Consider the following 26,781-nt stretch of genomic DNA (forward strand, 5'->3'; position numbering starts at 1 on the left):
GGGACGAATAGGTCTAGGAGCCAGGACACGGAATTCCCTTTAACTTGCTGAGTTTAAGGTGACTATTACCAATACAACTAAGTAGATTTAAAACCCATTGCGTCTATTGGCCATAGCATGTTACATTAACTTATGTTTTAGAAAATAAACCAAAGGTGTGATTAAATCGTAGGTGAATTTTACAAAAGATCTTCACGACCAAAAAGACTTAAAAAATATGTTGATGGAGTTGTTTTCATTTTTTCAAAGTTCAAATATTGGTTATAAACTCAACCTATTTCTTTGTAAGCGTTCTTTAATTTTACAATTGAGAAAAAACTTGGTACAAAATACAGAGGTGGGTATTTCTGGCTTTTGAATGTTCACTCAGATATTTATAAACGGTTTTCTCCTTGTTTCTCAGACACACAATTCGACTCACTTTTCACAGAGCACATTATTACCAGCACTGTTAATCCTCCTCTGTCTTGAGTTATTATTGGAATTGGCTGGATGCCACAGCCGGATTTATTTTTCCAGTCTCCAGGCAGCATTCGGTTAAAGCAGTGGCATTTAAGATGGAGGTTCATAATATAATGTACATATTAAATACAAACACACATTAGAACTATGTAATATGTGAATGGGACTTACTGTACAATAAAAAATAAAAATTCAGCAACATCTTCTACATAAAACTCAGGCAATGCTGCGAATACCTTGGGGACATCTGAACTTAAAGGCAGTGTGACACTGTCAAAGAGAAAAAGTACAGGTTACAAAATGAAATCATGACACATCAAACTACAAGGAATATTATACTACCATTCCAAGTTAAGTGTTTCATTTGGAAAAAGCTCTCATTCTATATAACAGAACTATGTAAAAAGTGCACAGGCAAAGAAACTACAACCAGAAATGAACAGGGAATAATGAAGACAGGGATAGGCTAGGGTGGACGTGAAACATTTTTGTTTTTCCTTTTCTTGATTTCTTGATTTTTATTTACTGCATTAAGATTAATGCAATAAATGTGAAGGAAATAAAAGGGTCATGTTTGGTCATTTTATGGAACTCAAACTGTTTGAGTCAACAGAGCTACACGTGTACTTTAAATACTATTGGGGTGGCCAAAAAGTGCCTTTGGTTTTTAAGTAAAAATAAAAGACACATTTTTCGTTTTCACCAAGAACTTGATTGAATGATGTCTTCACCCTTTTGATCCACTACCTTCTGCCATTTTTCAGGCAACTTCATAATTCCATCTTCCCAAAACTTTTTATCTTTTTGAGCAAAGAACTGTTCCAGGTGCCTTTTACAGTCTTCCAGGGAATTGAAATTTTTTCCATTAAGAGAATTTTGTAAAGACTGAAATAAATTCAAATCCAAAGGTGCAATGTCTGGTGAATACGGCAGATGAATTAGAACTTCCCAGCCAAGCTGTAACAGTTTTTGCCTGGTCATCAAAGAAACATGTGGTCTTGTGTTATCCTGATGGAAGATTATGCGTTTTCTGTTGACTAATTCCGCACGTTTTTTGCTGAGTGCTGCTTTCAGTTGATCTAACTGGGAGCAGTACTTGTTGGAATTAATCGTTTGGTTTTCCAGAAGGAGCTCATGATAGAGGACTCCCTTCCAGTCCCACCACATACACAGTATCACCTTCTTTGGATGAAGACCGGCCTTTGGTGTGGTTGGTGGTGGTCCATTTCGTTGGCCCCACGATTTCTTCCACTCCACATTACTGCACAGTATCCACTTTTCACTGCCCATCACAATTTGTTTTAAAAACAGAACATTTGGGCTTCCCTGGTGGCGCAGTGGTTGAGAGTCCGCCTGCCGATGCAGGGGACACGGGTTTGTGCCCCGGTCTGGGAGGATCCCACATGTCGCGGAGCGGCTGGGCCCGTGAGCCTTGGCCGCTGAGCCTGCGCAGCCGGAGCCTGTGCTCCGCAATGGGAGAGGCCACAACAGTGAGAGGCCCACGTACAGCAAAAAAAAAAAAAAAAAAAAAAAAAAAAAAAAAACAAAACAGAACATTTTCATTACATTTAAGTAGAGAATGGCATTCGGAAATACAGTCAAGAAGGTTTTTTTTGCTTAACTTATGTGGAATCCAAACATTAAAGCCATTAACATAACCAAGTTGGTGCAAATGATTTCCAACGCTTGATTTGGATATTTTGAGTATGCGGCTATCTCCCACATGGTATAACATTAATTGTTCTCAGTTAATGTCTTGATTTGATCTCTATCAACTTCAACTGGTCTATCCGACCGTGGAGTGTCATCCAGTGAGAAATCTCCAGCACGAAACTTCGCAAACCACTTCTGACAACATTCGATCAGTCGCAGCACCTTCTCCATACACTGCACAAACCTTTTTTTGCGTTTCAGCTGCATTTTTACCTTTCTTGAAGTAATAAAGCATAATATGCTGAAAATCTGACTTTTTCCTTCCATCTTCAATATTAAAATGGCTACCCCAAAATTCACCAATTTTGTTAAGTCTTTTTTTAAAATGCACGCTGACATGACAGCCGTCACATACAACCTAACAAAATTGTTTCGAATGAAGTTAAAGACGACTAAGTGCCACTAGAGCCACCTTACGGAAAAAACGGAACGAACCTTTTGGCCAGCCCAATATTTTCCACTCCTGCAGGGGGCTTGGGCCAACCTCACCAACGTTGGTGATCCTGAGATTTCACAATAACCATAAAATAATAATAAATAAAACAAAAATGCCTGCCTGGAGGAGCTGTCCAGGTGATGATAAAGAGATCAAGAATGTTCTCAGCTCATTCTCTGAATTCACTAGGGATTTGCCTGGACCCAGTGTCTAGGGGGACCTAATATCCTGTTAGCTCCAGCGTTTAGCTTCCAATTTCCTTTTCTATCAATCAAAGATTTTATAGCCCATTTTCCAGGAATATAAAATGGGAAACAGTCTCTTCAGCAAGTGGTGCTGGGAAAGTTGGAGAGCTGCACGTAAATCAATGACATTAGGACACACCCTCACTCCATGAACAAACACAAACTCAAAATGTCTCAAAGACCTAAACATAAGACAGGACACCATAAAATCCCAGAAGAGAGCATAGGCAAAGCATTCTCTGATATAAATCAAACCAATGTTTTCTTAGGTCAGTCTCCCAAGGCAATAGAAATCAACGCAAAAATAAACAAATGGGACCTAATGAAATTTACAAGCTTTTGCACAGCAAAGGAAACCATAAAACGAAAAGACAACCTATGGGCTGGGAGAAAAGTATCTGCACATAATGTGACAGACAAGGGCTTAATCTCCAAACTAGACAAACTCATACAACGCAACAGCAAGAAAATCAAAAAACACAATTGAAACATGGGCCAAAGACCTTACTAGACACTTCTCCAAAGAAGACCTACCGGTGGCCAGTAGGCACGGGAAAAGACGCTCATCACTGCTAATCATCAGAGACATGCAAATCAAAACTACAATGAGGTACCACCTCACACTGGTCAGAATGGCCATCGTTAAGACGTCTACAAATAGCAAATGCTGGAGAGGGTGTAAAGAAAAGGGAACCCTCTGACGCTGTTGGTGGGGATGTAAGTTGGTGCAGCCACTGTGGAGAAGAGTACGAAGGTTCCTCAAAAAACTAAAAGCAGGGCCTCCCTGGTGGCGCAGTGGTTGAGAGTCCGCCTGCCGATGCAGGGGATACGGGTTCGTGCCCCGGTCTGGGAGGATCCCATATGCCGCGGAGCGGCTGGGCCCGTGAGCCATGGCCGCTGGGCCTGCGCATCCGGAGCCTGTGCTCCGCAACGGGAGAGGCCACAACAGTGAGAGGCCCGCGTACCACAAAAAAAAAAAAAAAAAAAAAAAAAAAAAACTAAAAGCAGAATCACCAGATGATCCAGCAATCCCACTCCTGGGCATATATGTGGACAAAACTATAAGTCAAAAAGATACATGCACCCCTATGTGCACAGCAGCACTATTCACAATAGCCAAGTCATGGAAAAAACCTAAATGTTCATTGACAGATGAATGGATAAAGAAGGTGTGGTACATATATACACAAGGGAATATTACTTAGCCATAAAAAGGAACGAAATAATGCCATTTGCGGCAACATGCATGCAACTAGAGATTATCATGCTAAGTGAAGGAAGTCAGAAAGAGAAAGACAAATACCACACGGTATCACCCATATGTGGAATCTAAAATATGGCACAAATGAACCTATCTACAAAACAGAAACAGACTCACTGGCATAGAGAACAGACTTGTGGTTGCCAAGGGGGAGGGGGGTGGGGGAAGGAAGGATTGGGAGTGTAGGATTAGCAGATGTAAACTATTATATATACGATGGATAAACAACAAGGTCCTACTGTATAAACACAGGGACCTATATTCACTATCCTGTGATAAACCATAATGGAAAAGAATATTAAAAAAGAAAAGAATGTCTATATATGAGTAACTGAGTCACTTTGCTGCACAGCAGAGACTGGCACAACACTGTAAATCAACTCTGCTTCAATTTAAAAAAATAAATAAAAGCCAGGCTTCCCTGGTGGCGCAGTGGATAAGAATCTGCCTGCCAATGCAGGGGACACAGGTTCGAGCCCTGGTCCAGGAAGATCCCACATGCCACAGAGCAACAAGTCCGTGTGCCACAACTACTGAGCCTGCGCTCTACAGCCTGTGAGCCACAACTACTGAGCCCACATGCCACAACTACTGAAACCCGCGTGCCTAGAGCCCGTGCTCCGCAACAAGAGAAGCCACTTCAATGAGAAGCCCGTGCATTGCAACGAAGAGTAGCCCCCTCTCGCGGCAACTAGAAAAAGCCTTCAGAGAGCAACGAAGACCCAACGCAGCCAAAACTAAATAACTAAGTAACTAACTAAATAAATAAAAGCAAAAAAAACAAAACAAAAACCAAACAAACCCAGAACAACGACAAAAAAAAAACCCTGAAGATTTTATAGCCAATTTTCAAAAAGCACTATGTCAAAATTAATTTAATAGGTGTTGACAGTCCCTTATTACTGTAACTAATTCCAAGGAAAATATTTACTTACTTAATTTTTTTTCCCCCAGGCCGCGCCATGCGGCACGTGGGGATCTTAGTTTCCCGACCAGGGGTCGAACCCACACCCCCTGCATTGGGAGTGTGGACTCTTAACCACTGGACTGCCAGGGAAAGTCCCCGAAAATATTTATTAATATTACTCCTTTCTATATAAGTACAACCTGGAAATGAATTCTTAATAACGTTAAGGGTCTTGTTTTAGGTATCGGCTTTGAAGAACGATAAAGACAACACAGCGTGGGGAGTGGAGCCGGGTGAAGAGGACAGAGCGCACTCACTCGGGATAGGCGGGGTCCAGGATGCGGAGCAGCAGCTGAATGAGAAGGCCGTAAAAATTCAGACATCGTCTCAGGAAGCTCTCGTCAAGTAAACCAGCATCAGCACAGGCCTTGCATCGGACCAGTTTCTGCGGAAGCAGGTATGTCCCCGCCCATAGATTAGTTGGTGGCTAAGTGCCTGCAGCGTGATTGGGCAGGGAATGGGCAAGGAGATGGGAAACCTAGGCTCTAGGGCTTCAAGAGCTTCATTGCTAACTGCCTGTAAGATGCTGGTCATGTCTCAAGAGCTTTCTCTTTCTCTGTTCTAAGAGAAAGAAAAGGCATGCCATGCGAATCACTGGCCACAGAACCTAGCACACAGTCAATGCTGAAAAAGGTTAGGTCGTCACTGCCATATTCAAATAACCTGATGGGGGAGGCCCTTCGGAAGTCAGGGATGGTTACTGAGAAGAGCCAGACAAATCCGCCTCTTGGTTCCAGGTCAGCACTGAAAAGCTGCTCCTGGGCAAAATGCTTGTCCACCAAGGGTATAATACCCCCCCTCAGGGTATCGCTGTGAGTTTAAACACACACGTGAGCACACACTGCATATCAATAGTTTATAGGCTTCTTGAAACCTATCTCTGGAGTGCTTAGGGGGTCTATAGACCCCAGAAAAGAGCCCCCAGCTTTTTTGGCATCTCCAAGAGGTCTACTGTATAGATAAATAAAACTGAAATCTTAACTTGTACCAGAAATCTAAGACAGGTAAAATGTCTACACATCATCCTACTAATCAACAAAAAACACGACCAGCTAACATTCAGCTTTGTAATTTGAACATAAAAATGCATACATGAAAAATGCATAAATTTGCTGTCTGTGCTTCCCTTGTACCACCTTAGCTAGCATTTGTTTCCAGCTATGTCTCATAAGCAGAAATCTTCCCGTCTGCAGTTAGGTTCTATGCGATGGATCATTTTCAATTAAACGAAGAACGAGGGGCAAAGGAAAGGAATCTTTCCACTACCACAAATCCACTTTGTGAAACATCAAGAAAATGCATGGCTGGACAAACTGGAGTCGTGTGTGTTTTGAGGTGCGGGGGTGAGGGTTAGCAGATGGGGAGGATCCTGCACAAGGCAAGGAAAGGGAGGTGATGTTCAACTGAGGATGATAAAATCCATTAAGAATTCATATTGTCATTGGCACAGGCATAGGCACTTTCTGTCCTGAGATTTAAACATACATAGAAACTATCCACAAGTTTTTAAATGTACCATTTTTATCTTGGGGGGAAGAGAATAATGAGAAAAACTGAGGACATTAAACTGCTCATTCAAGGCACATATTCTGGTGGGAAAATTACTATTATGAGGCTATAATTATCCCAATTAATGATACAAACCTTAAGCTGAGTTTTGCAGCGCTTCAGCATTTCACGGTGTCTAGCTGCCAGTGGGGAGTCTTTCCATTGGCTTTCATTGTTTTTCAAATCTTCCACAGTTCTAAAAGTAAAGACTAACAGTCAAATGCAAGAAGACACACAGATCCATCACCCACCTTACCTATTCATTTTCACCATGTCACTGACTCTCAGACACATGTCCCCTCTCTCCCCCCATGTCAGCATCACCAAACTCAGTGGCAAGTTATGGCTAAGTTGGCAGTACTTTTCTTTCTTATTGGTTCCCAACGTAACGATGTCTTAAAGTGGATGGCATTTTAGATTTGATGAAATACAGTAATCATTACTTTTGGAAGGAAATACATTGTTCCCTGTTTTTCTGGGAGGGAGAAAATGCAAGGTTACTATGCCTACTCAATTACCCCAAACAGAAGGCTACTTTACTAAGGGCACTTTTCCTTCTGCTTGGAATGCTCTTCTCTGAGGTTACCTTTGCGACTTGCTCCTTCACTCCCTTCAGGTATCTCCTCGAATATCACCTGTCAGACAGGTAAAGCCTTCCCTGATCATGTAATATGCTGCATATTTTAAAGACTGGTTCACTTAACACTATGTCAACCCTTTCTATCTATCAAAACTTTGTGTAGGAAACTAGGGGGCAATAAATTCTTTAAAAGTACATTTCCTAGCGACTTCCCTGGTGGTGCAGCGGTTAAGAATCCGCATACCAATGCAGGGGACATGGGTTCGAGCCCTGGTCCAGGAAGATCCCACATGCTGCGGAGCAGCTAAGCCCGTGTGCCGCAACTACTGAGCCTGCGCTCTAGAACCTGCGAGCCACAACTACTGAGCCCGCGTGCCACAGCTACTGAACGCCTAGAGGCCTGTGCTCCACAATAAGAGAAGCCACCACAATGAGAAGCCCGCGCACCGCAACGAAGAGCAGCCCCCGCTCGCCGCAACTAGAGAAAGCCCGCGCACAGCAACCAAGACCCGACACAGCCAAAGATAAATCAACTAAATACATTAATTAAACAAAAACAAAAACTACATTTCCTAGACTCCCTTGCTGCCAGCATTTCTGCACACGACCTGGCTTCCACCAAGAGGTGAGCCCTCGCTGAAGGCAGAAGTGAATATAGTGAAGTGACAACCACACGGTTCTTCTGGAAGCACAGTGTGGAGGGGTTTTGCGTGAAGCACTAGCAGAGGCTGAACCCTGAAGCAGCTTCTTCCCGCCAGGCCAGGTTCGAAGAAGAGCTCTGGGAGTCCTCTTTTCCAGGCATGTCAATGATTCAATAAACCAAACAGTAGCCTTTAATTATCCCCTTTCTGCTTATCTCAGATAAAGTGGATTCCTCTGTCTACAACTGGAACATGAATAATGGTAGACAGAATAATGCTCCGCCCCACCGCCCCACAGGAAGATGTCACAGCTTAATCCCCAGAACCTGTGAATATGTTACCTTACATGGCAAGAGGAAACCTGCATATGTGATTAAGGGTATGGGGCCCGAGACGGGCCCGTATGTCTGGGTGGGCCCAGTGTCATCTCAGGGTCCTTCTAAGAGAAAGAGGGAGTCAGAGTGAGAGAAAGAGTTGTGACAAGTGAAGCAGAGGTCAGAGAGAGGGAGAGCTGAAGATACGATGCTGCTGATTTTGAAAAGAGAGGAAGGGGGCCGTGAACCAAGGAATGTAGGGGGTCTCCAGCAGCTGAAACAGGCAAAGAAAGAGATTCTTCCCTAGAGCCTCAGAAGGAATGCAGCCTTGATTTTAGGACTTCTGACCACCAGAGCCCTAAGGTAATAATTTTTGTGGTTTTAACTCACGAAGGTCGTGGTAATCTGTTGCAGCAGCAAAAGGAAACTAACATAATGACCTATATGCTTATTGGCAAGAAGAGGTTACAGGTAACAGGCCCTCCAGACAAATGGGCCTTTGGGATTAGTTCTTCGACTGGGCCGGTTTGAAAGTGGTGAAGGGGACTTCCAGTGATCCAGTGGGTAAGACTCCACACTCCCAATGCATGGGGCCTGGGTTCGATCCCTGGTTGGGGAACTAGATCCCGCATGCCACAACTAAGATCCCATGTGCTGCAACTAAGACCCGGTGCAGCCAAAATAAATAATAAATAAATATATATATATAAAAAAAAGAGAGCGGTGAAGATTCAGTTAGCATGTGAGGGCATAAAACTGGTAGCCCAGGTTCTCAGTGGAAAAACAGCTGCATAAACGATCACCAGTGACCTCCTGGAGTGAAGAGATGGTGTGGCTACTTGTAACTATGCTGGAGAGCTCACAGAAGAAAATGACAGGCTCCAGATTTTAAAATCTCGCCTCAAGAACAAGCCAATGAGTCAGGGAGTTTCTAAGACGACCATAGAGAAGCAGAGTCTGGTCCTATAAAGCACCAAATTATAACATAGACTGAATCCATAACCTCACTGGATCTCTTATCTGAATGTCACAGCAAAGACTGGGACTCCAAGAATTCAAATGGAGGAGTTCGGGAGAACCAAAGTACCCAAATCCCTAAATCCCATGAGCCTTGTCTGACAGCAGAAGCAGCTTCTGCAGTGATTGTAGTTCAGGTGGTCAAATTGCAGGATGATGCCAATCTCCCTTAGGTCCCAACCCATCATACATTATTGCTTCCAGAACCGCAACTGGAGTGAGATCAATCACTGTCCTTATGGGCCAATTACAAAGCCACATGCAGGAAAAGCACACATGCAGGAAAAGCCACATGCAGGAAGAGCAAAGAAAAAAGAAAGACCAAGATTTGCTAATATGGTATATTAGCTCCCTAATGCTGCTGTAACAAATCATCACAAACTTGCTGGCTTGCAGCAACACAATTATAGTCTTAGAGTTCCGGAGGTCAGAAATCTAAAATGGGTCAGCAGGGGAGGCATTCCTTCTGGAGGCTCTAGGGAGAGTGTTTCCTTGCCCTTTCCAGCTTCTAGAGGGAGCCCGCATTCCTTGGCTTGTGGACCCATATCACTCTGCTGTCTGCTTCTGTCGTCACATTTCCTTTCTCACTCTGACCTTCTTGCCTCCCTCTTAAAAGGACCCTTGTGATGCATTGGGTCCACCCAGATAATCTAGGGAAACCTCTCCATCTCAAGATCCTACAATTAATCACATCTGCAAAGTCTCTTTTACCATGTAAGGTAACACATTCACAAGTTCTGGGGACTAGGACGTGAACGTCTTTGCCGCACCACTATTCTACCTACTACATATGTAGTGAAGAAATGTGGCAGTATGTGTGGAACAGATTCTGAAGATGCTTGATCACCAAGAGAGGAACATGCTAACATACTCCTAAGTGGGGATAAATTCATTGACGTGAATACAACGACCAGAGTCTCTGGATTCAACCTTATCCTGAGTATCTGGGAGGCCTCTAACTGTGTGCCCACCTGGTTGACTAAAACCTAGAATTGAAGTTGAGTTGTTAGGAATTCCTTGATATAAATTCAGAGGAAGGAATCCAAACTATAAGAAGCTGGGAATATTAATATAGATTTACCATATATGAGTAGCTCAGAAAACCACCCTCTCAAAACACACACAAAGCCCAACTGCGTCCTGGAAGATACTTCTTTCTTTTTCTTAATCTGACTTCAGCCAGATGTACTTTTATTTATTTAACTAACTTTTTTATTTTTTTAAATTAATTTATTTTATTTATTTATTTTTGGCTACATTGGGTCTTCATTGCTGTGTGCGGGCTTTCTCTAGTTGTGGCGAGCGGGGGCTACTCTTTGTTGTGGTGTGCGGGCTTCTCATTGCAGTGGCTTCTCTTGTTGTGGAGCATGGGCTCTAGGTGTGTGGGCTCAGTAGTTGTGGCTCGCAGGCTGTAGAGCACAGGCTCAGTAGTTGTGGCACACAGGCTTAGTTGCCACAGACTACAGGCCTAGCTGCTCCGTAGCATGTGGGATCTTCCTGGACCAGGGCTTGAACCCGTGTCCCCTGCATTGGCAGGCAGATTCTTCACCGCTGCGCCACCAGGGAAGCCCTGGAAGATACTTCTTGTATCACAGCACTGAAAAATACACAGGTGAGGGGAGCACCAACATCTCTGAAAGGCACCAACCCTCACTGCAGGCTGGGAGTGAAGATGGCAGATGGTGCCATTGAAATGTATCCTCTGAAGTCAGTGGGAATGATGGGACCACAGGACGGCATCCATTCCAGGATGAAGGAACAGACAAGTCAGAGTTGGAAATTTTTATAAGCCTCTCAATAACTGATATTATAAGCTGATAAAATCAGCAGACATAAGGAAAATTTGAACAAAAGATAAACAAACTTAATCGATATATGTGAAATACTGCAAAAAGCAATATAGAAAGCAGATTCTTTTCTTTTCTTCTTTTTTTTTTTGGCTGCGTGGCGCGTGGGATTTTAGTTCCCTGACCAGGGATTGAACGGAGGTCCTCGGCAGTGAGAGTGCAGAGTCCTAACCACTGGACCACCAGAGAATTCCTGTGCGCTCATTTCCGCTATGGAACATTTACTAATTTAAATGTTAGCTACAAAGCAAATCTCAATAAAGTTCAAAGAACACAAATCAGAATGTGTCTTCTGACAATGGAATTTAGCTAGAAATCAGTAACAAAAGATAAATGAACAAATCGCCCCAAGAATCTGGAATTTAAGCACCCCACCTTTATATAATCCACAAGCCAAGTAAGAAATAATAAAAATTAGAATATATTTTGAACTGAACAATAAAATGACATACCAAAAGGTACTCAAGGTCACTCTCTCTCAAGGAAATGCAAATCAAAACCACAATGAGATATCACCTCATACCTGTTAGAATGACCACTATCAAAAAGGTAAGAAATAAGTGTTGGTAAGAATGTAGAGAAAAGGGAAACCCTGTGCACTGTTGGTGGGAATGTAAACTGGAACAACCACTATGGAAAACAGTATGGATGTTCCTCAAAAAATTAAAATTAGAACTACCGTATGATCCAGCAATTCCACTTCTGGTATTTAGCCCACGAAAACAAAAATGAAAAGATATATGCACCCCCATGTTCACTGCAACATTATTTACAATAGCCAAGATAGAGAAATCTAAGTGTCCACCAACAGATAAATGGAAAAAGAAATGTCACAGACACGCAGACACACAGAGGAATATTATTCGGCCATGAATAAGAATGAAATTTTTTTTTTTTTTTAAGATGTTGGGGGTAGGAGTTTATTAATTAATTTCTTTATCTTTGCTGTGGTGGGTCTTCGCCTCTGCGCGAGGGCTTTCTCTAGTTGTGGCAAGCGGGGGTCACTCTTCATCACGGTGCGCAGGCCTCTCACTATCGCGGCCTCTCCTGTTGCAGAGCACAAGCTCCAGACGCGCAGGCTCAGCAGTTGTGGCTCACGGGCCTAGTTGCTCCGCGGCACGTGGGAATCTCCCAGACCAGGGCTCGAACCCGTGTCCCCTGCATCAGCAGGCAGACTCCCAACCACTGCGCCACCAGGGAAGCCCCAAGAATGAAATTTTGCCACTGGTAACAACATGGATGGACCTTGAGGGCATTATGCTAAGTGAAATAAGTCAGACAGAGAAAAATACCATATAATCTCACTTATGTATGGAATCCTAAAAAAAACAAACAAAACCCCAAAATACCAAGTTCAAAGACACAGAGAACAAGACTGGTGGCTGCCAGAGGTGGGGGAGTGGGGTGGACAAAATAGGTCCAGGGAGTCAAAAGGTACACAAACTACCAGTCATGGGGATGTAATATACAACATGGTGGCTATAGTTAATAATACTGTACTGTGTATTTGAAAGTTGCTGAGAGAGATCTTAAAAGTTCTCATCACAAGAAAAAAGTATGTTACTATGTATGGTGACAGATGTTAATTAGACTTATCGCGGGGATCACTTTGCAATATATGCAAACATCAAATCATTATGTTGTACACCTGAAACCAACATAATGTAATATGTCTATTATACCTCAGTAAAAAAGATGACCTACTAAAAATGAGGGATGCAGCTAAAGCCATACTTAGAGGGAAACTAAACAGCCTTAAATGCATATATAAGAAAGGGCTGAAAATGAATGATTTAAATATCAACCTCAAAAAGCAACAGAAACATCAACAAAAAGCAAATTAAACTAAAAGGAAATAATAAAGGCCCTACAGACACAAAATGATAAAAAGAGGATACTATGAACAACTTCATATCGGAAAGTTTTGAAACTTTACATACCATGGGAAAACTGGCACAAGATGAAATGAAAATCTAAACAGGTCTATATCTATTAACAATAAAATACATAATTTTAAAAACTTCCCACATAGAAAACTCTAAGCCCAGACAACTTCATCAATGTTTCCAAACATCTAAGGAAGAAATAAAATAATTCTTACACAATAAACTCCTCAAAAAATATACAAAGAGGGAACACTCCACAACTGATTCTATGTGGCAAGAATAATGTTGATAACAAAATTTGAGAAGGACTTAACAAGAAATGAAAATCATAGGTCAATCTTTCTTTTGAATATAGACTCAAAACTCCTAAACAGAATATTAGCAAATTGAATAGCCAGTGAGATTTAAAAGCAATAATATAGAGTTGAGTTCATTTCAAGAATATAAGGGAACTTCCCTGGTGGTCCAGTGGTAAAGAATCCACCTTCCAATGCAGGGGACGCGGGTTCGATCCCTGGTCAGGGAACTAAGATCCCACATGCCACGGGGCAACTAAGCCTGTGTGCCACAACTACTGGGCCTGCATGCCTGAACTAGAGAACCCACACACTCTGGAGCCTGCGCGCCACAACTACAGAGAGAAAACCTACACGCCACAACTAGAGGGAAGCCCAGGAACTGCAACAAAAGATCCTGCATGCCTCAACAAAGATCCCACGTGCCACAACTAAGACCCAACACAGTCAAGAATAAAATAAATATAATAATAATAATAATAATAAAAGAATGTAAGATTGGTTTGATATCAGAAAGCCAGTTGATGTAATTCAACCATATTAATAGAATAAAGGGGAAAAAAAGTCTGATCTCCTCAACAGAGATGGAAAAAGATTTTAATAAAATTCAACTCCTGTTGAGAACAAAAAACTTGTAGAAAATAATCACCTAAAAGGGAATTTTCTTAATCTGATAATAGAGGATGTCTAAAAAACTTCCGCCCATTAACTGGAATAAGAAGGAAATTTTAATAAAGTTATCAATACTTCTACTCAAGACTGCAGTAGAAATTGTAGCCAGGGCAGTAAGGCATGAAAAAGAAAATTATGAGGAAGAAAGAAAACTGTCATCATTTACAGACAACATGATTACATGTAGAAAAAAAAAATTAAGAAACCTACCAGGCAATTATTAGAATTATTAAGTGATTGATTCTATTTTAATTCAAGGCAGATACAGATATGACACATTTTCTATCATACCCAGACTACACCACTCCTGGACCAAATGGTATAAGTGGCTACTCCATTATTATTCCAGATGACCTGTTCAAAAAAACGTTTGCCTCCTATCCCTGTGACCTTTGTTTGCAGGTGTTGGTACATGGGGAGAAATGCTTAGATTATGAAAAACAACAATGGTGCTAATGAATAGGAAACTGAGGTTACTATCTGGCCCTTTTAGACTTCTTATGCCACAGGACAATGTGCAAAACAAGTGAATTACATGTTGGTGGGAGTAAATGATCTTGTTTATTAAGGGAAACCAGGGTTACTGTTTCACAGTCCAGGGAAAGAGGGGTATGTCTGGAACCCAAGAAATCCTTTAAGTGCCTCCTGATAAATTGGTGCCCAGTGTGAAAAGTTAATGGAAGTCTCAACCACATACCAAGGGTTGAGAACTCTAGAAATCAAAGTTTGGGTCACCTCACCATGTAAAGAACTCTGGTCAATCAAGGAAAATGGATGTAGTAGCAGAGGCAGATGGTATACTGTACCATATGTACCCCTCACATTCAAATCTACTGGTCACAAGGGAACTGCCTGCTTGTGAGAACAAGTGGTGACTCAGGCAACCTCAGGACATGGCATGACGCACATACCTGTTGAGCTCCCGGATGGCCCGGAGTCTGCGGATGTAGCGTCGGCAACCCGGCAGAATTGAGAGATGGTGGGCGTGCAGGGTAAGAAAGAAGCATTCCGTAGGGAATTTCGGCTCAGAAAACGGAGATTGATCTCCATCTAGGAAAAAGAACAAAATCCCCGAAATAAAATCTATCACATGACTATATCAGAGGAAAAGCACAATTAAGAAGACAAAATTACACCTGTATTTTCAAGAAGTTTAAAGACACTTTTTTTTTTTTTTTGCAGTCCTCGGGCCTCTCACTGTTGTGGCCTCTCCCGTTGCGGAGCACAGGCTCTGGACACGCAGGCTCAGCGGCCATGGCTCATGGGCCTAGCCGCTCCGCGGCATGTGGGATCTTCCTGGACCAGGGCACGAACCTGCGTCCCCTGCATCGGCAGGCGGACTCTCAACCACTGCGCCACTAGGGAAGCCCCTAAGGACACTTTAAAAAAATTAGACTTAATGGGACTTCCCTGGTGGTTCAGTGGTTAAGAATCCGTCTGCCAAGGCAGGGGACACAGGTTCGATCCCTGGTCCAGGAAGATCCCACATGCTGCAGAGCAACTAAGCTCATGTGCCACAACTACTGAGCCTGTGCTCTAGAGACCGTGAGCCACAACTATTGAGCCCGCGTGCCACAACTACTGAAGCCTGCGCGCCTAGGGCCCACGCTCTGCAACTAGAGAAGCCACTGCAGTGAGAAGCCTGCGCACTGCAACAAAGAGTAGCCCCCGCTCGCCGCAACTAGAGAAAGCCCGTGCGCAGCAGCGAAGATCCAACGCAGCCAAAATAGATAAATAAATAAATAAATTTATAAAAAAAAGTTAGGCTTAGGTAATGTTATAAGAGAAACAGAATTCCTCTGAGCTCTATTTATGATCAGGTACTCTGCCTCAGCTAATTAAATGTTTATACAGATGTACACCAACGATCTTTGGTGATGTGTCTTCCTGGTGTATTTTATAGAATCGTTTCTACTATTCAAACATCACTGTTAAACCTCAAAATGGTATTAGACTATGAAAATAAGCTACAGATTCCATAGCCATTTCCCTACTGTTGGACAATTATTTGTTGTTTCTAATTTTTCTCTATTAGAAACACTGCTGGGAGGATCTATGTACAACAAGTTACTCCCTCACCCCCTCTCCCTTGCCAGCTTTGGGAGTATATTCTGGGAAGTGGAATTATTGAGAAAGACGGTATTACAGTTTTTTGTTATGAATCACCAGAATTCACTTTAGATAGACTAAATTAATTGATAAAATGCCATCTATTTATTTACAAACTTATATTCTACCTTATCACTGTTTTTAAATAATTTATAGTTATAGAATGTTAACTTGAATTTCTTTCAATTTGTATCTAATTCCTATAAATATGCATATTTTCCCCTACAAGTATATTTTATTTGACATATACTGTGCTTATGTGTTTTTCCCTCCAGACAAAAGATAACTGTTTCTTGGTAGAATTTAGTTTTGGTCTTACACATTTATAACAGTTCTACATTTTGAATATGATTTTATCAATTATGTGACACATATTTTCTCCCATTCTTTTATTTTACATATTCATTTTCTCTCCCTCTATAAAAAGTATATTTATATATTAAGATATATATATAGATATATATATATATTGTCTCTGATGATATTCACCATTTCTTAAATCATTAAAAATTTCTCTCTCTTTTATGGCTGGGTCAAATCCTCTGTTCGGCTTTCTGGTGCCAGGGAAGGATGGAATCTCTACATTACTCCATGAATAATTTTATAATGTTTAAAAGTAAATGTCATACGGTTTTTATGTTTGTCATTAAGTAACATGTTTTTTAAAATTTTTTGTTTTTTTAGGAGTTAATTAATTAATTAATTAATTTTTGCTGTGTTGGAACTTCGTTTCTGTGCGAGGGCTTTCTCTAGTTGCGGCAAGCAGGGACCACTCGTCATCGCAGTGCGCGGGCCTCTCACTATCACGGCCTCTCTTGTTGTGGAGCACAGGCTCCAGACGCGCAGGCTCAGTAGTTGTGGCTCACGGGCCTAGTTGCTCCGCGGCATGTGGGATCTTCCCAGACCAGGGCTCGAACCCGTGTCTCCTGCATTAGCAGGCAGGTTCTCAACCACTGCGCCACCAGGGAAGCCCCTTAAAATTTTTAAAATTGAAGTATAGTTGCTTTAATAACATGCTTTATAATATAGAGAAAAAGATCCATAATCCTAACACCTTCAAAATATTCGTATTTTTTTTTTTTTTCTTTTTTCTTTTTGCGGTATGCGGGCCTCTCACTGTTGTGGCCTCTCCCGTTGCGGAGCACAGGCTCCGGACGCGCAGGCTCAGCGGCCATGGCTCACGGGCCCAGCCGCTCCGCAGCATATGGGATCCTCCCAGACCGGGGCACGAACCCGTATCCCCTGCATCCGCAGGCGGACTCTCAACCACTGCGCCACCAGGGAGGCCCAAAATATTCGTATTTTTATTCCATCAATTCATCAAGATCTATGAGAGATTTCATGAGAATTTTAACTGGCTTATAAAATCTACATAATAACTAAGTCATTGCTATCATTTCTATTGTATACACATATATATTTAAACCCAGAACAGTACATTTCCTCCCATTTGCTCTACATATCTATTTGATGTTGGCTAATCCAAAAAGGAACTTTTTTACTGTATTAATTTTTATTGCATATCTCTAGCTCATAAATGTATCTCTAGAGAGGTAGTAACAATTTGTGAGGAGCCATTAGCATCCAAACCAAATAAATTGTTCTTTTTTTCCTAGACTCTGTAAACTCTAACTTCTCACCTGGGGCAGCTGAGAACCACCCCTCCACATAAGCTGGATGTGGCTCACTTGGGTGAATGAATAGCATTCCCAGTACTGACAGATTCTTAGGGATTGTAACAAAACGAAGAAATGGAAAAGCAGAAAGTCATTCTTTTTCTTCACTCAGGAATCACTTTCAAACCCAGTATTTTGCAACATAAAACATGGACCTATTTCTCTTGCATTTCTACTTTTCTGTTTTCCTGATCACCAGTCTCTCAGATACACTTTATTCATCACAAGCTTCCCTTTGCCTGTGTCTTTCCTTCTCTTCTGCCTTCTCCATCTATACTCCTTTGCATTATCTCCCTCTGCCCCTCTGGACCTCTCTGTCACGACTGCGTTTAGCCAGGAAAGCAGCTGTGGTCAAGCAGGGTAGGCTCTCTTCCCCTCTCCTACAGGCCCTCCCTCTGGAAGGGGCGTTCCTCAGAAAGCGTCTTCCTTAGCTCCAGCCGTCCTCTGGGCAGCCTGTTCTTCTTTAGGGGACCCCCTTGACCTTCTCCACAAACCCTCTAATTACCCCCAACACTGGCTGGCTTGACCCCAGGAGCCCAGATCCTAATTCTGGAGTTTTGTCTGGCTTATCAGAAATCAGGTCACCTGAGAGAAACAGAAATTCCCTAAAGAATTAGATTGCTTCCCTCACTACTGACAAGTAAGAAAAAGTGGAACCGAACTAAACACCTGGAAGGATGGACCCAGATCAGGGAGCGTGGTGGAGCAGAGAGAGCCCTGGGCTCGGCTCAGCACACCTGAGCAGCAGTTGCGACTTGCTGACTGACAGGCTAGGTGAGCTGGGCACCTTCTGGAGCCTCAGCCTCCTTATATTTAACGAGTAAGACAGTAGCATTGCTATTAAGATGTTTATTAAAGTTCTCTTCCTGATAATCCCATAACAGTCTGATGTAGCAGGTTTAGGGGGAGAGGAGTCAATGAAAACTGGCACTGATGATGGAGAACAGGAACAAGGGCAAGAGGGAGCCCCAGGGATGGGGGTGGGACGCTGGGAGGTGACAGACAGGGACGCTGTAGCTGGTGTCAGATTCAAACTGTGGGATGATGCTGAGTCCAAACGGGTCCTTCTGTTAGAATGCATATCTACTCTACTTTTTGTAATTAAAAGAAAATAGAAGACCTGCTTCCCCGGTGGTCCAGTGGTTACAACTCCATGCTTTCAATGCAGGGGGTGTGGGTTCGATCCCTGGTCTGGGAACTAAGATCCCATGTGCCATGTGGCGCAACCAAAAAAAAAAAATAAAAGAAGGGCAGCTTTTAACGACCTGACAATGAACGCGTCACTCACAAAGTTCAGTCAGCCAGTCATTCACGTCCTCCATCGTGGCATTCACTCTCGTCTCATCGCTGGGAAGAGTAATCCGACACCTCGGGTGGAATATGTACGTGGGGTCGACCGTCTCTAACTTGATCTTTGTGCTTAGCTGCTGCAGCACCCAGAGGAAATTCAGCATCAATCCGTCTGTAGATACCAATCTATCATCCGTCTGTGAAAGAGAAAAGTATTTAAAATCATGATCTGAACAGAAATTTTGGCACAAGTGTACAAGAAAGGAGAGCAAACTTTCACCCTGAAGTCAGCGAGGGGACACCTATAGCATCACCATCGTCACTCGACTGGCAGGTGCAATTTGTTGAGTGTTAACCGTACGTGAAGGGTTTTCTCTCACTGAATCTCCACAACAGCCCTTAGAATTGAACGATACTGTTGTTCACATTTTACAGAGGAGGAAACTAAGGCTCAGAGAAGTTAAGTGATTTGCCTAAGATCCTCAAAATCAGTAAGCACAAACGCAATAAATGCTATTTCCTTTCTCTTCCTTATTTCTTATTTCTTTTTAAATAAATTTATTTATTTATTTATAGCTGCATTGGGTCTTCATTGCTGCATGCGGGCTTTCTCTAGTTGCGGTGAGTGGGGACTACTCTTCATTGTGGTGCGCAGGCTTCTCACTGCGGTGGCTTCTCCCGCTGCGGAGCACGGGCTCTAGGTGTGCAGGCTTCAGTAGTTGCGGCACATGGGCTCAGCAGCTGTGGCGTGCGGGCTCTAGAGCACAGGCTCAGCAGTTGTGGCGCACGGACTTAGTTGCTGCACGGCATGTGGGATCTTCCCGGACCAGGGCCCGAACCCATGTTCCCTGCATTGGCAGGCAGATTTCTAACCACTGCACCACCAGGGAAGCCCTCCTTTCTCTCCTTTATTTCCCCTCAAAAGCATCGGAACAACTCGTTTCACAGTTACCACTTGACTAACAGCTTCGCTGGCTGACAGCGATAGCACAATCCTGCCTTAAGAATACAACAATTCCGGGAATTCCCTGGAGGTCCAGTGGTTGGGACGCTGTGCTTTCACTGCCCAGGGCCTGGGTTCAATCCCTGGTTGGGGATCCTGTAAGCCATGTGGCACAGCCAAAAAAAAAAAGACCAAAATTCTAATAAAGAGAGTTAACATCGGTGGAGTGCTCAGCACGTACTGGGCACGATTCTAACAGCTTTCTATACATAAGTCCACGAGTCAGGTACTATTATTATCCCCACTTGGCAACAAGGAAATGGAGGCACACAGAAGCAACTGTCTACGTCCTACTGCCGGCCAACAGCGGAACCCCAGTTAGAAATCCAGGCAGTCTAATACCAGGTCCATGCTCTTCTCTCTGCTTTTTCTTCTGAGTAGAAATGTCACATCGCTCATTAATAATATAGCAAGGGAGCTTCCCTGGTGGCACAGTGGTTGAGAATCTGCCTGCCAATGCAGGGGACATGGGTTGGAGTCCTGGTCCGGGAAGATCCCACATGCCGTGGAGCAACTAAGCCCGTGCGCCACGACTACTGAGCCCGCGTGCCTGGAGGCCGTGCTCCGCAACAAGAGAAGCCACCGCAATGAGAAGCCCACGCGCGCACGGCAACGAAGAGCAGCCCCCACTCACTGCAACTAGAGAAAAGCCCACGCGCAGCAACGAAGACCCAATGCAGCCAAAAATAAATAAATAAATTAATAAATTAATAATAATAATAATAGAGCAAGGATGCCCTTTTAACTTTTCCATGCCAGTAAAGTGGTCCCAGCCACCAGCCTCCCTCATCAGGAACACTGCACCTTGTACCTGGTCTCCTCGGGTTGGCTCCTGTACCCGCTCCTCCCATTAGCCCATCCTCCGCACAGACTTGGTGATTTCCTTCCCGAAAACCCTCCAGTGCCTCCTCATGACACTTCTTACAACATCAGCTCAACCTGATGGAGCCTCTGCCCTCCCCTCCAGCCCATGACCCGCCGGTTTCCTTCCTGTCCACTATCCTCCAGCCACGGAAGCCTGCACGTGGGGCTCATTCCAAAGCTGGTTCATTCCCACCTTCGCGCTTCACACGTATCTAGAAAGCTCTTTTCTCAGCCTTGTGATGGCTGGCTCTTTCTTATCAGTCAGGTCTCTGATCAAATGTCTCCTCCTTGGACACTCCCATGTCTTCCTTCTGGTGCCTCCACGGTTACTTTCAAGCCCTCTACCTTGCTTCACTGGCTTCATCGATTCTAGAATTAAACATTTACATGTCTACTCATCTACCCTATAGAACATAAGCTCCACAAAGGCAGGAAGCTTGTCTATCTTGTTCAACACTGTATCTCCATTTCCTAGCACAATGTCTGGTAGGTTCTGAATAAATATGAGTTAGATGAATGAATTTAATGAATAAGTAAAAGCAGTCTTCAGGAATCCTACCTGCATCTGTGCTTTCTTCATATTGGCATTGACGACAGCTGCCATGTAACCAAGAGCAGCCTCACGGGTTTCTCCGTTTAACAAAATACTATGCAGAATCTTGAAAAGCTCTTGCTGAAATTTATTTTATAAGGGAAGAAAAAAATTAAAACTTTGTTTAAAAAATTATTCCTTTTTGACTTTATGAAAAGCTAAATTGCTTCCCACTTTTTCTCCTCTCCCACATCCACTCATTTTAGAAGAACCTGACTATAAGGATAGAAGAAAAGTCCATATTCAACTGTATCAAGATGATCAGCATGAAAGCAGAATGTGGAGTGGAAGAGGGGAGTAGTTATAGTTTTAATAAAATGGCCTTTGCTATCTCCTTTCCAGGATAGGGGCCAAATTACCTTAATCACACTATAATGAGCCTATAATTGTGCTGCTTTTAACTTTCAGAACTGAAAACACATTCATCCTTTGGATTCATTTTCTCAACACCTACCCTTCCCAGCTCCAAGTAATGCTGCAGTGATTGGCTCACCACACGAGTGTTTTCCAGGGTAATGGCAGGCCCTGAGAAATATTTTTCAACCACTTTTGCCTGGAAAGAGAAAGCAAAAATTCAATCAACGTATAATATACATTTGGGGAAGAATCTGAACATAAGAGCAGCAAAGTGCAAAGGGCCGCTGTACTTACATCATCTTCTGCAAAGACTGAGAAGCTAAAGAAAGCCCCCAAATACGAGAGTCTCTGCAGCTCCCGCCCAGAGCCAGGGCTTAATGATTTAGGCAACCACAAAGGCAAAGAAGCAACCTAGGAAAAAACAGAAGAGGCAAGTCAAGCTGCTAAATCAGCAAGTGATGTAAAAATGAGACAAAAAGAATTCTCAGCAGCTGACCTGTTCAGCTGGTTCTTAGCCACCAGCAAAATGGCTGACACTTAACATCCAAAATCGCAAGGTCACAAATATCTTAGGATCCCTGTCCACTTTTTCTCATTTCAGATGGAGGAAAGCCCTCCAGGTCCTCTACATTTTTACAAGATATACTTTTAGTTTCTATGTTTCATGATAATATTTGACATCATGCAAATGAACTATTCCTATACTACCAAAGGACTCAAGGAAACGTTTCCAATAGGACATGTTATGCTAGCTGTACAATACTTATCTCCCGAAAATCACAAAAGAAAGTGAATAATGTCATTCCTGGAAATAATGTAGGTGACAACAATGTAACAGCTGAGAGCCACCCACATGTATTACTCACATCTGCATCTCAACGTCCTCCAAGAGACGTTTTTCAGATACTGTTACTTAAGGAATATCTTCTATGTTACATGTTCACTGAAAATGTGCACGTCCATTAGGGTGGCACTTACCAAATTGCACACAGGGTGTGTCTTTCCAAACTTGGTTTCACAGAGCTCACCTAAAGCCTAGAAACAAGATCAGAAAGGGTCATTTAAATGTATTTCATCCTAAACTGACCACCATGTGTAACATCAAGACATAGCTTTAATGCTGCTATAAATATGTATGCACTCCCAACAAAGCACTAATAGCTTCACTGCTTTTCTGATGAATAAACTAGTACATGTGCATTGTAAGAAACTTCAGATAAAACAGAAATATAAATTGAAACTAAAAGTCACTCATAAACTTTACCCTCAGAGATAACCTCTATTGATATTTTGGCCAAGAGCTTTCTAGACATATTTTGTACATATACACACAGAGGTAAATGAGTGTATTCTTACAATAAATGATTCTTTCATTTAACATCTTTCTATACCAAAAAGATATGCTTCATAAACTTTAGATGGCTAGTCTTGCCAGTATTAAACAGGACTATAAATAATTAAAATTTAATAAGTGACCAAATTCAAAATATATTTAAAAGTATTCCTTGGTTTCAAGGTCCCTGGTTTTTTGAGAACCTCAAAGTTTCCCTTTGGCGCTCCAATCGTTCTCAAGTTAAGACAATCAGGAAATATAGTTCTTAGGCACATAAACAGAGTTTACCATGGCCATGGTAATACAGTCAAACACTATTTTAACAGTGAATTTAATTTCCTCTGTGATGTGGATGTTGCTATGGGAGTTGCCAAACAGCTGCTGGAAGCTTTTGAGTCCATGCATTTAGGCACTGACACATCTGAGAAGCCGCTGAGGCTCAGAGAGCCACTGAGAAGGAAACATTCTCTCTGCTCAGCACCAGGGCTCCCAAACTCAGCTGCACGTTAGGATCACCTGGGCAGCCTCTGAAAGCCCAATGCCAGGCCACGCCCTCACCACACCCTCAACGAATTAAGTCACAGCTTTGGAGAGCCAGGCAGAGGTACTTTCTAAAGATCCCCAGGTGATTCCAAGGTATGGCAAAGTTGGGATCTGCTGACCTAGAGGATAATCATGCTTCTTTCTGATTTTAGCTCCAACGGTCTTCCTCTTCCTGCCTTAAATTATTGCCCTTTCTCTCACTGCACTCCCTTTGCTGCACAAGCATCAATACTGGTACAAAATAAAACTACTGTCTATCATAATGGAGGCCTTTGTCTTTTGACCCAGAAGAACGCTTTGTTGATATCTGACACTGAAAGCTCCTTACTGAATCATCAAGCTAATTCAAACCACAAGAGAAAAGCCAACAATTCCAGGAAGGAATATTTATACAATACAGTGATAATTAATGTACACTAAGAGATTTCATCACTGAACTCAAATAATCAGATTTTTCCACTTCCTTTTATGTGCCAAAGACAGAACAATGCATGAGGAATAACGGAATTTCATTAGGAACCGGAATAACACGTGCACTAGGAAGCACCCTGACATAAATTCATTCCAAATTATTTTTAAAACGAAGACTTCCTGCTTCACCTTCTATTTACCTGGCTTTAATGTTTTAATGTTTAACTTTAATATGTAGCCTTTTAGCTCCGTTTTGATTTTCTGAAACAGATAAATACACCTCTGTGTTTGCACCGATTGTAATTATCTGACTGTATCGTTGTGGTCTTGATTGTTGCCTTGAGGAGAGGCACCTTAGCTCATGAGCTCCTGGGTCCTCTGTGTGTGTCACACTTGAGGCGCTCAGGAAGCAGTGAATTAATGGTCAGATGGAATCAAGTTAGCAGGATAAGTAAAAGGAACATGGGCAGGAAAACATCCATTTAACCGAGGCTTCAATTTACACAAGGTCGTATTTATACATGGAGTCAACTAATGTCACGTTTTGGTATTTTTCCTTCATACTTTTAGAATGAAAAATATTCAGTAATACTTCAAAGTATTTTTCTCCCAAAATTTTAAAGAAGCAAGGTGAGAGAAGAAAACAGCCTCTTATTTTCCTTCTAGGTCCAATATTTTCACAACTCTGAAGACCCTTGGTGAGAATCTAGCCAATAGTTCTGTCCACAATTGATGCTTCCTCTAAGTGCCTGGAGGAGCTGAGCAAACTTGTGTTTTCCAAGTAAAGCCTGAAGTGCAGTGCACAGCCTCAGGAAACGGGGAAGGTGAACAAGAGAAGCACTGTGCAATTTTCTGTGCAAAGTCACAACATAGAGACAAAACTGTATTCCTTTTCTTAATCTAACTCTGCCTTCTTTATCTGCATTTGTCACAGTTCTTTTTTTTTTTTTTTATTAACAAAATTTCACCCCAAATATGGTATGCTCATTGCTAGAACAATCAAGAAGGAGACCACCAAGGATTATTGTTTTCATAAGCTATAGAGTAAGGCAAAGTACATTTTAATGACTGCATCACTGACTCCTGTCTAGGGCTCGGATGGTGAAATATGTACCGCGCTGCTAACTGTCTTCACTGATGCATCTCACTGCACACCAAACACTCTGCATGGCCAACACAATGATTTCATGTTTTAAGTTTGAAAACAAGGTTGATCGTGGACCTGAAAGAAAAGTGTACGTTACAATCATCTGGAAGAAAAACATCTACTGAATGTGGTACAAGGAAAGGAACAAAGTTTACCATGAGGGGGTATTTAAAGTAGTCGCTATCGAGGGAGCACTCTTTGGCAGCAAGAGCCAGGCCTTGTAAAATGGGGATAAAGATCTACAAGAAAGAAAAACAAAATCAGAAATATAAGTTAAAGAAAATTTAAGAACAGGAGGCATGTCAAGTAAAGCGCCGGATGTGCAAGTCCGGCATTTGCACTGCTTGCCCGAGGAAAAGCTGTTTTGCGTATACGGGAGCCTAGAATCCAGCCACGGGGTGTTGCTTTGTCCTTTCACAAGGCTGACCATAAAGTAAGGCAGCTGAATTCTCCACAAGTAATAGGTTTTGGTGAATCCTAAAAGTCCGACAAGACTCCCCGTGATTCAACAGAAACTCACAAATGTGGAGCCTGCTGTAGGACTCTCCAGGGCTCCTTGCTCTAATCAAATCAATGAATCTAACCTGCACATCACAGCAACGAATATGTTTCTGATTACCAAGCACCTATAATCTGTAAAAAAAACTGGACTACATGTTCCAATATCTGCTCAATTCTATTAACATTTTAAGAAATTTTTTGTTGCCACCCCTACACCTACATTTAATTCTTTCCACCTTTCCTTGTTTACTTCGAAGAGAACAAAAAAAAAATAGACCAATAATGGGTATTATTATTATCTTAACTTGAATTATGTAGAACAAAGAGATGGCTGGTAAATGTTGAAACTGGAAAAGAAAACTTCAGCAGGAGGCCTTACCTCCATATATGATGTGATTAATACAACAACCCGATGTCAGAGCCTAAGGGCACTCAAATTTACGTTTACAAGCTCACCATTAATAGCAGGACACAGGAGCACTGCAGAATCTGCTCAGCACAGCTCAGGTTTAAATTTCACAGTGTACTCCTGAGCAGCACATTTAGGGAGTTGGTTGGAATTCAAGACTAATAACATTAAGCTGAAAATGTTGTAAACAACAGCTGACAGTCTGAATGCCAACAAGTCGAAAAAGGGAGTGTTCTAAAAAGCTACTAGAAAACCTGAAAAATTCTCTTTCCTACTAATTTCATCCCATTGTATGGAACACCTTTGTCATTTAAGGAGCACAGTATTAAAAAGGTGCCCTGCATTACAAAGTGTACTGGAGTGTCTTGAGATATCAACACAGCTCTTGAAGAGATCCTTCTACTTCTCGCAACTCAAGCAATCAGGGTAGAAGTAATGTGCTTTCATAAGCTAGCTAAAAATGGAGAGGAAATGCTTGGGTGTAGGGGTGGGAAATGCTCAAACTGCAATCGAGGGAAAAACAGTAGTTCCAGAATCACCAAAAAATAAATTTCACAATTGATCATCTAGAAAAATCTCTTAAGCATTTTTTTCAGGAACGCCATAAAGTAAAACTTCTTTAGAGTTATCCTCTTTTGCAAGTAGGGTTTAAATTATAATA

At 42.3% G+C, this 26,781-nt stretch overlaps 1 protein-coding gene across 2 annotated transcripts in view; it reads right to left on the reverse strand.

Moving 5' to 3' along the window:
• Nucleotides 1-26,781, reverse strand: part of UBE4B (ubiquitination factor E4B) — a 117,377-nt gene that overhangs the window by 25,300 nt on the left and 65,296 nt on the right. For both annotated transcript variants that reach the window (XM_081226414.1, XM_081226413.1), the window contains 10 exons: nucleotides 25,366-25,449; nucleotides 22,755-22,811; nucleotides 22,071-22,187; nucleotides 21,874-21,972; nucleotides 21,387-21,500; nucleotides 18,959-19,157; nucleotides 14,797-14,935; nucleotides 6,729-6,828; nucleotides 5,342-5,469; nucleotides 634-732 (listed from right to left, as the gene is read on the reverse strand). In XM_081226414.1, coding sequence (XP_081082540.1) covers nucleotides 634-732; nucleotides 5,342-5,469; nucleotides 6,729-6,828; nucleotides 14,797-14,935; nucleotides 18,959-19,157; nucleotides 21,387-21,500; nucleotides 21,874-21,972; nucleotides 22,071-22,187; nucleotides 22,755-22,811; nucleotides 25,366-25,449 — 1,136 coding nt within the window. The remainder of the gene's footprint in view (nucleotides 1-633; nucleotides 733-5,341; nucleotides 5,470-6,728; nucleotides 6,829-14,796; nucleotides 14,936-18,958; nucleotides 19,158-21,386; nucleotides 21,501-21,873; nucleotides 21,973-22,070; nucleotides 22,188-22,754; nucleotides 22,812-25,365; nucleotides 25,450-26,781) is intronic.

Source organism: Mesoplodon bidens, assembly GCF_964165515.1.
Source record: "Mesoplodon bidens genome assembly, chromosome: 2".
NCBI lineage: Eukaryota > Metazoa > Chordata > Mammalia > Artiodactyla > Ziphiidae > Mesoplodon > Mesoplodon bidens.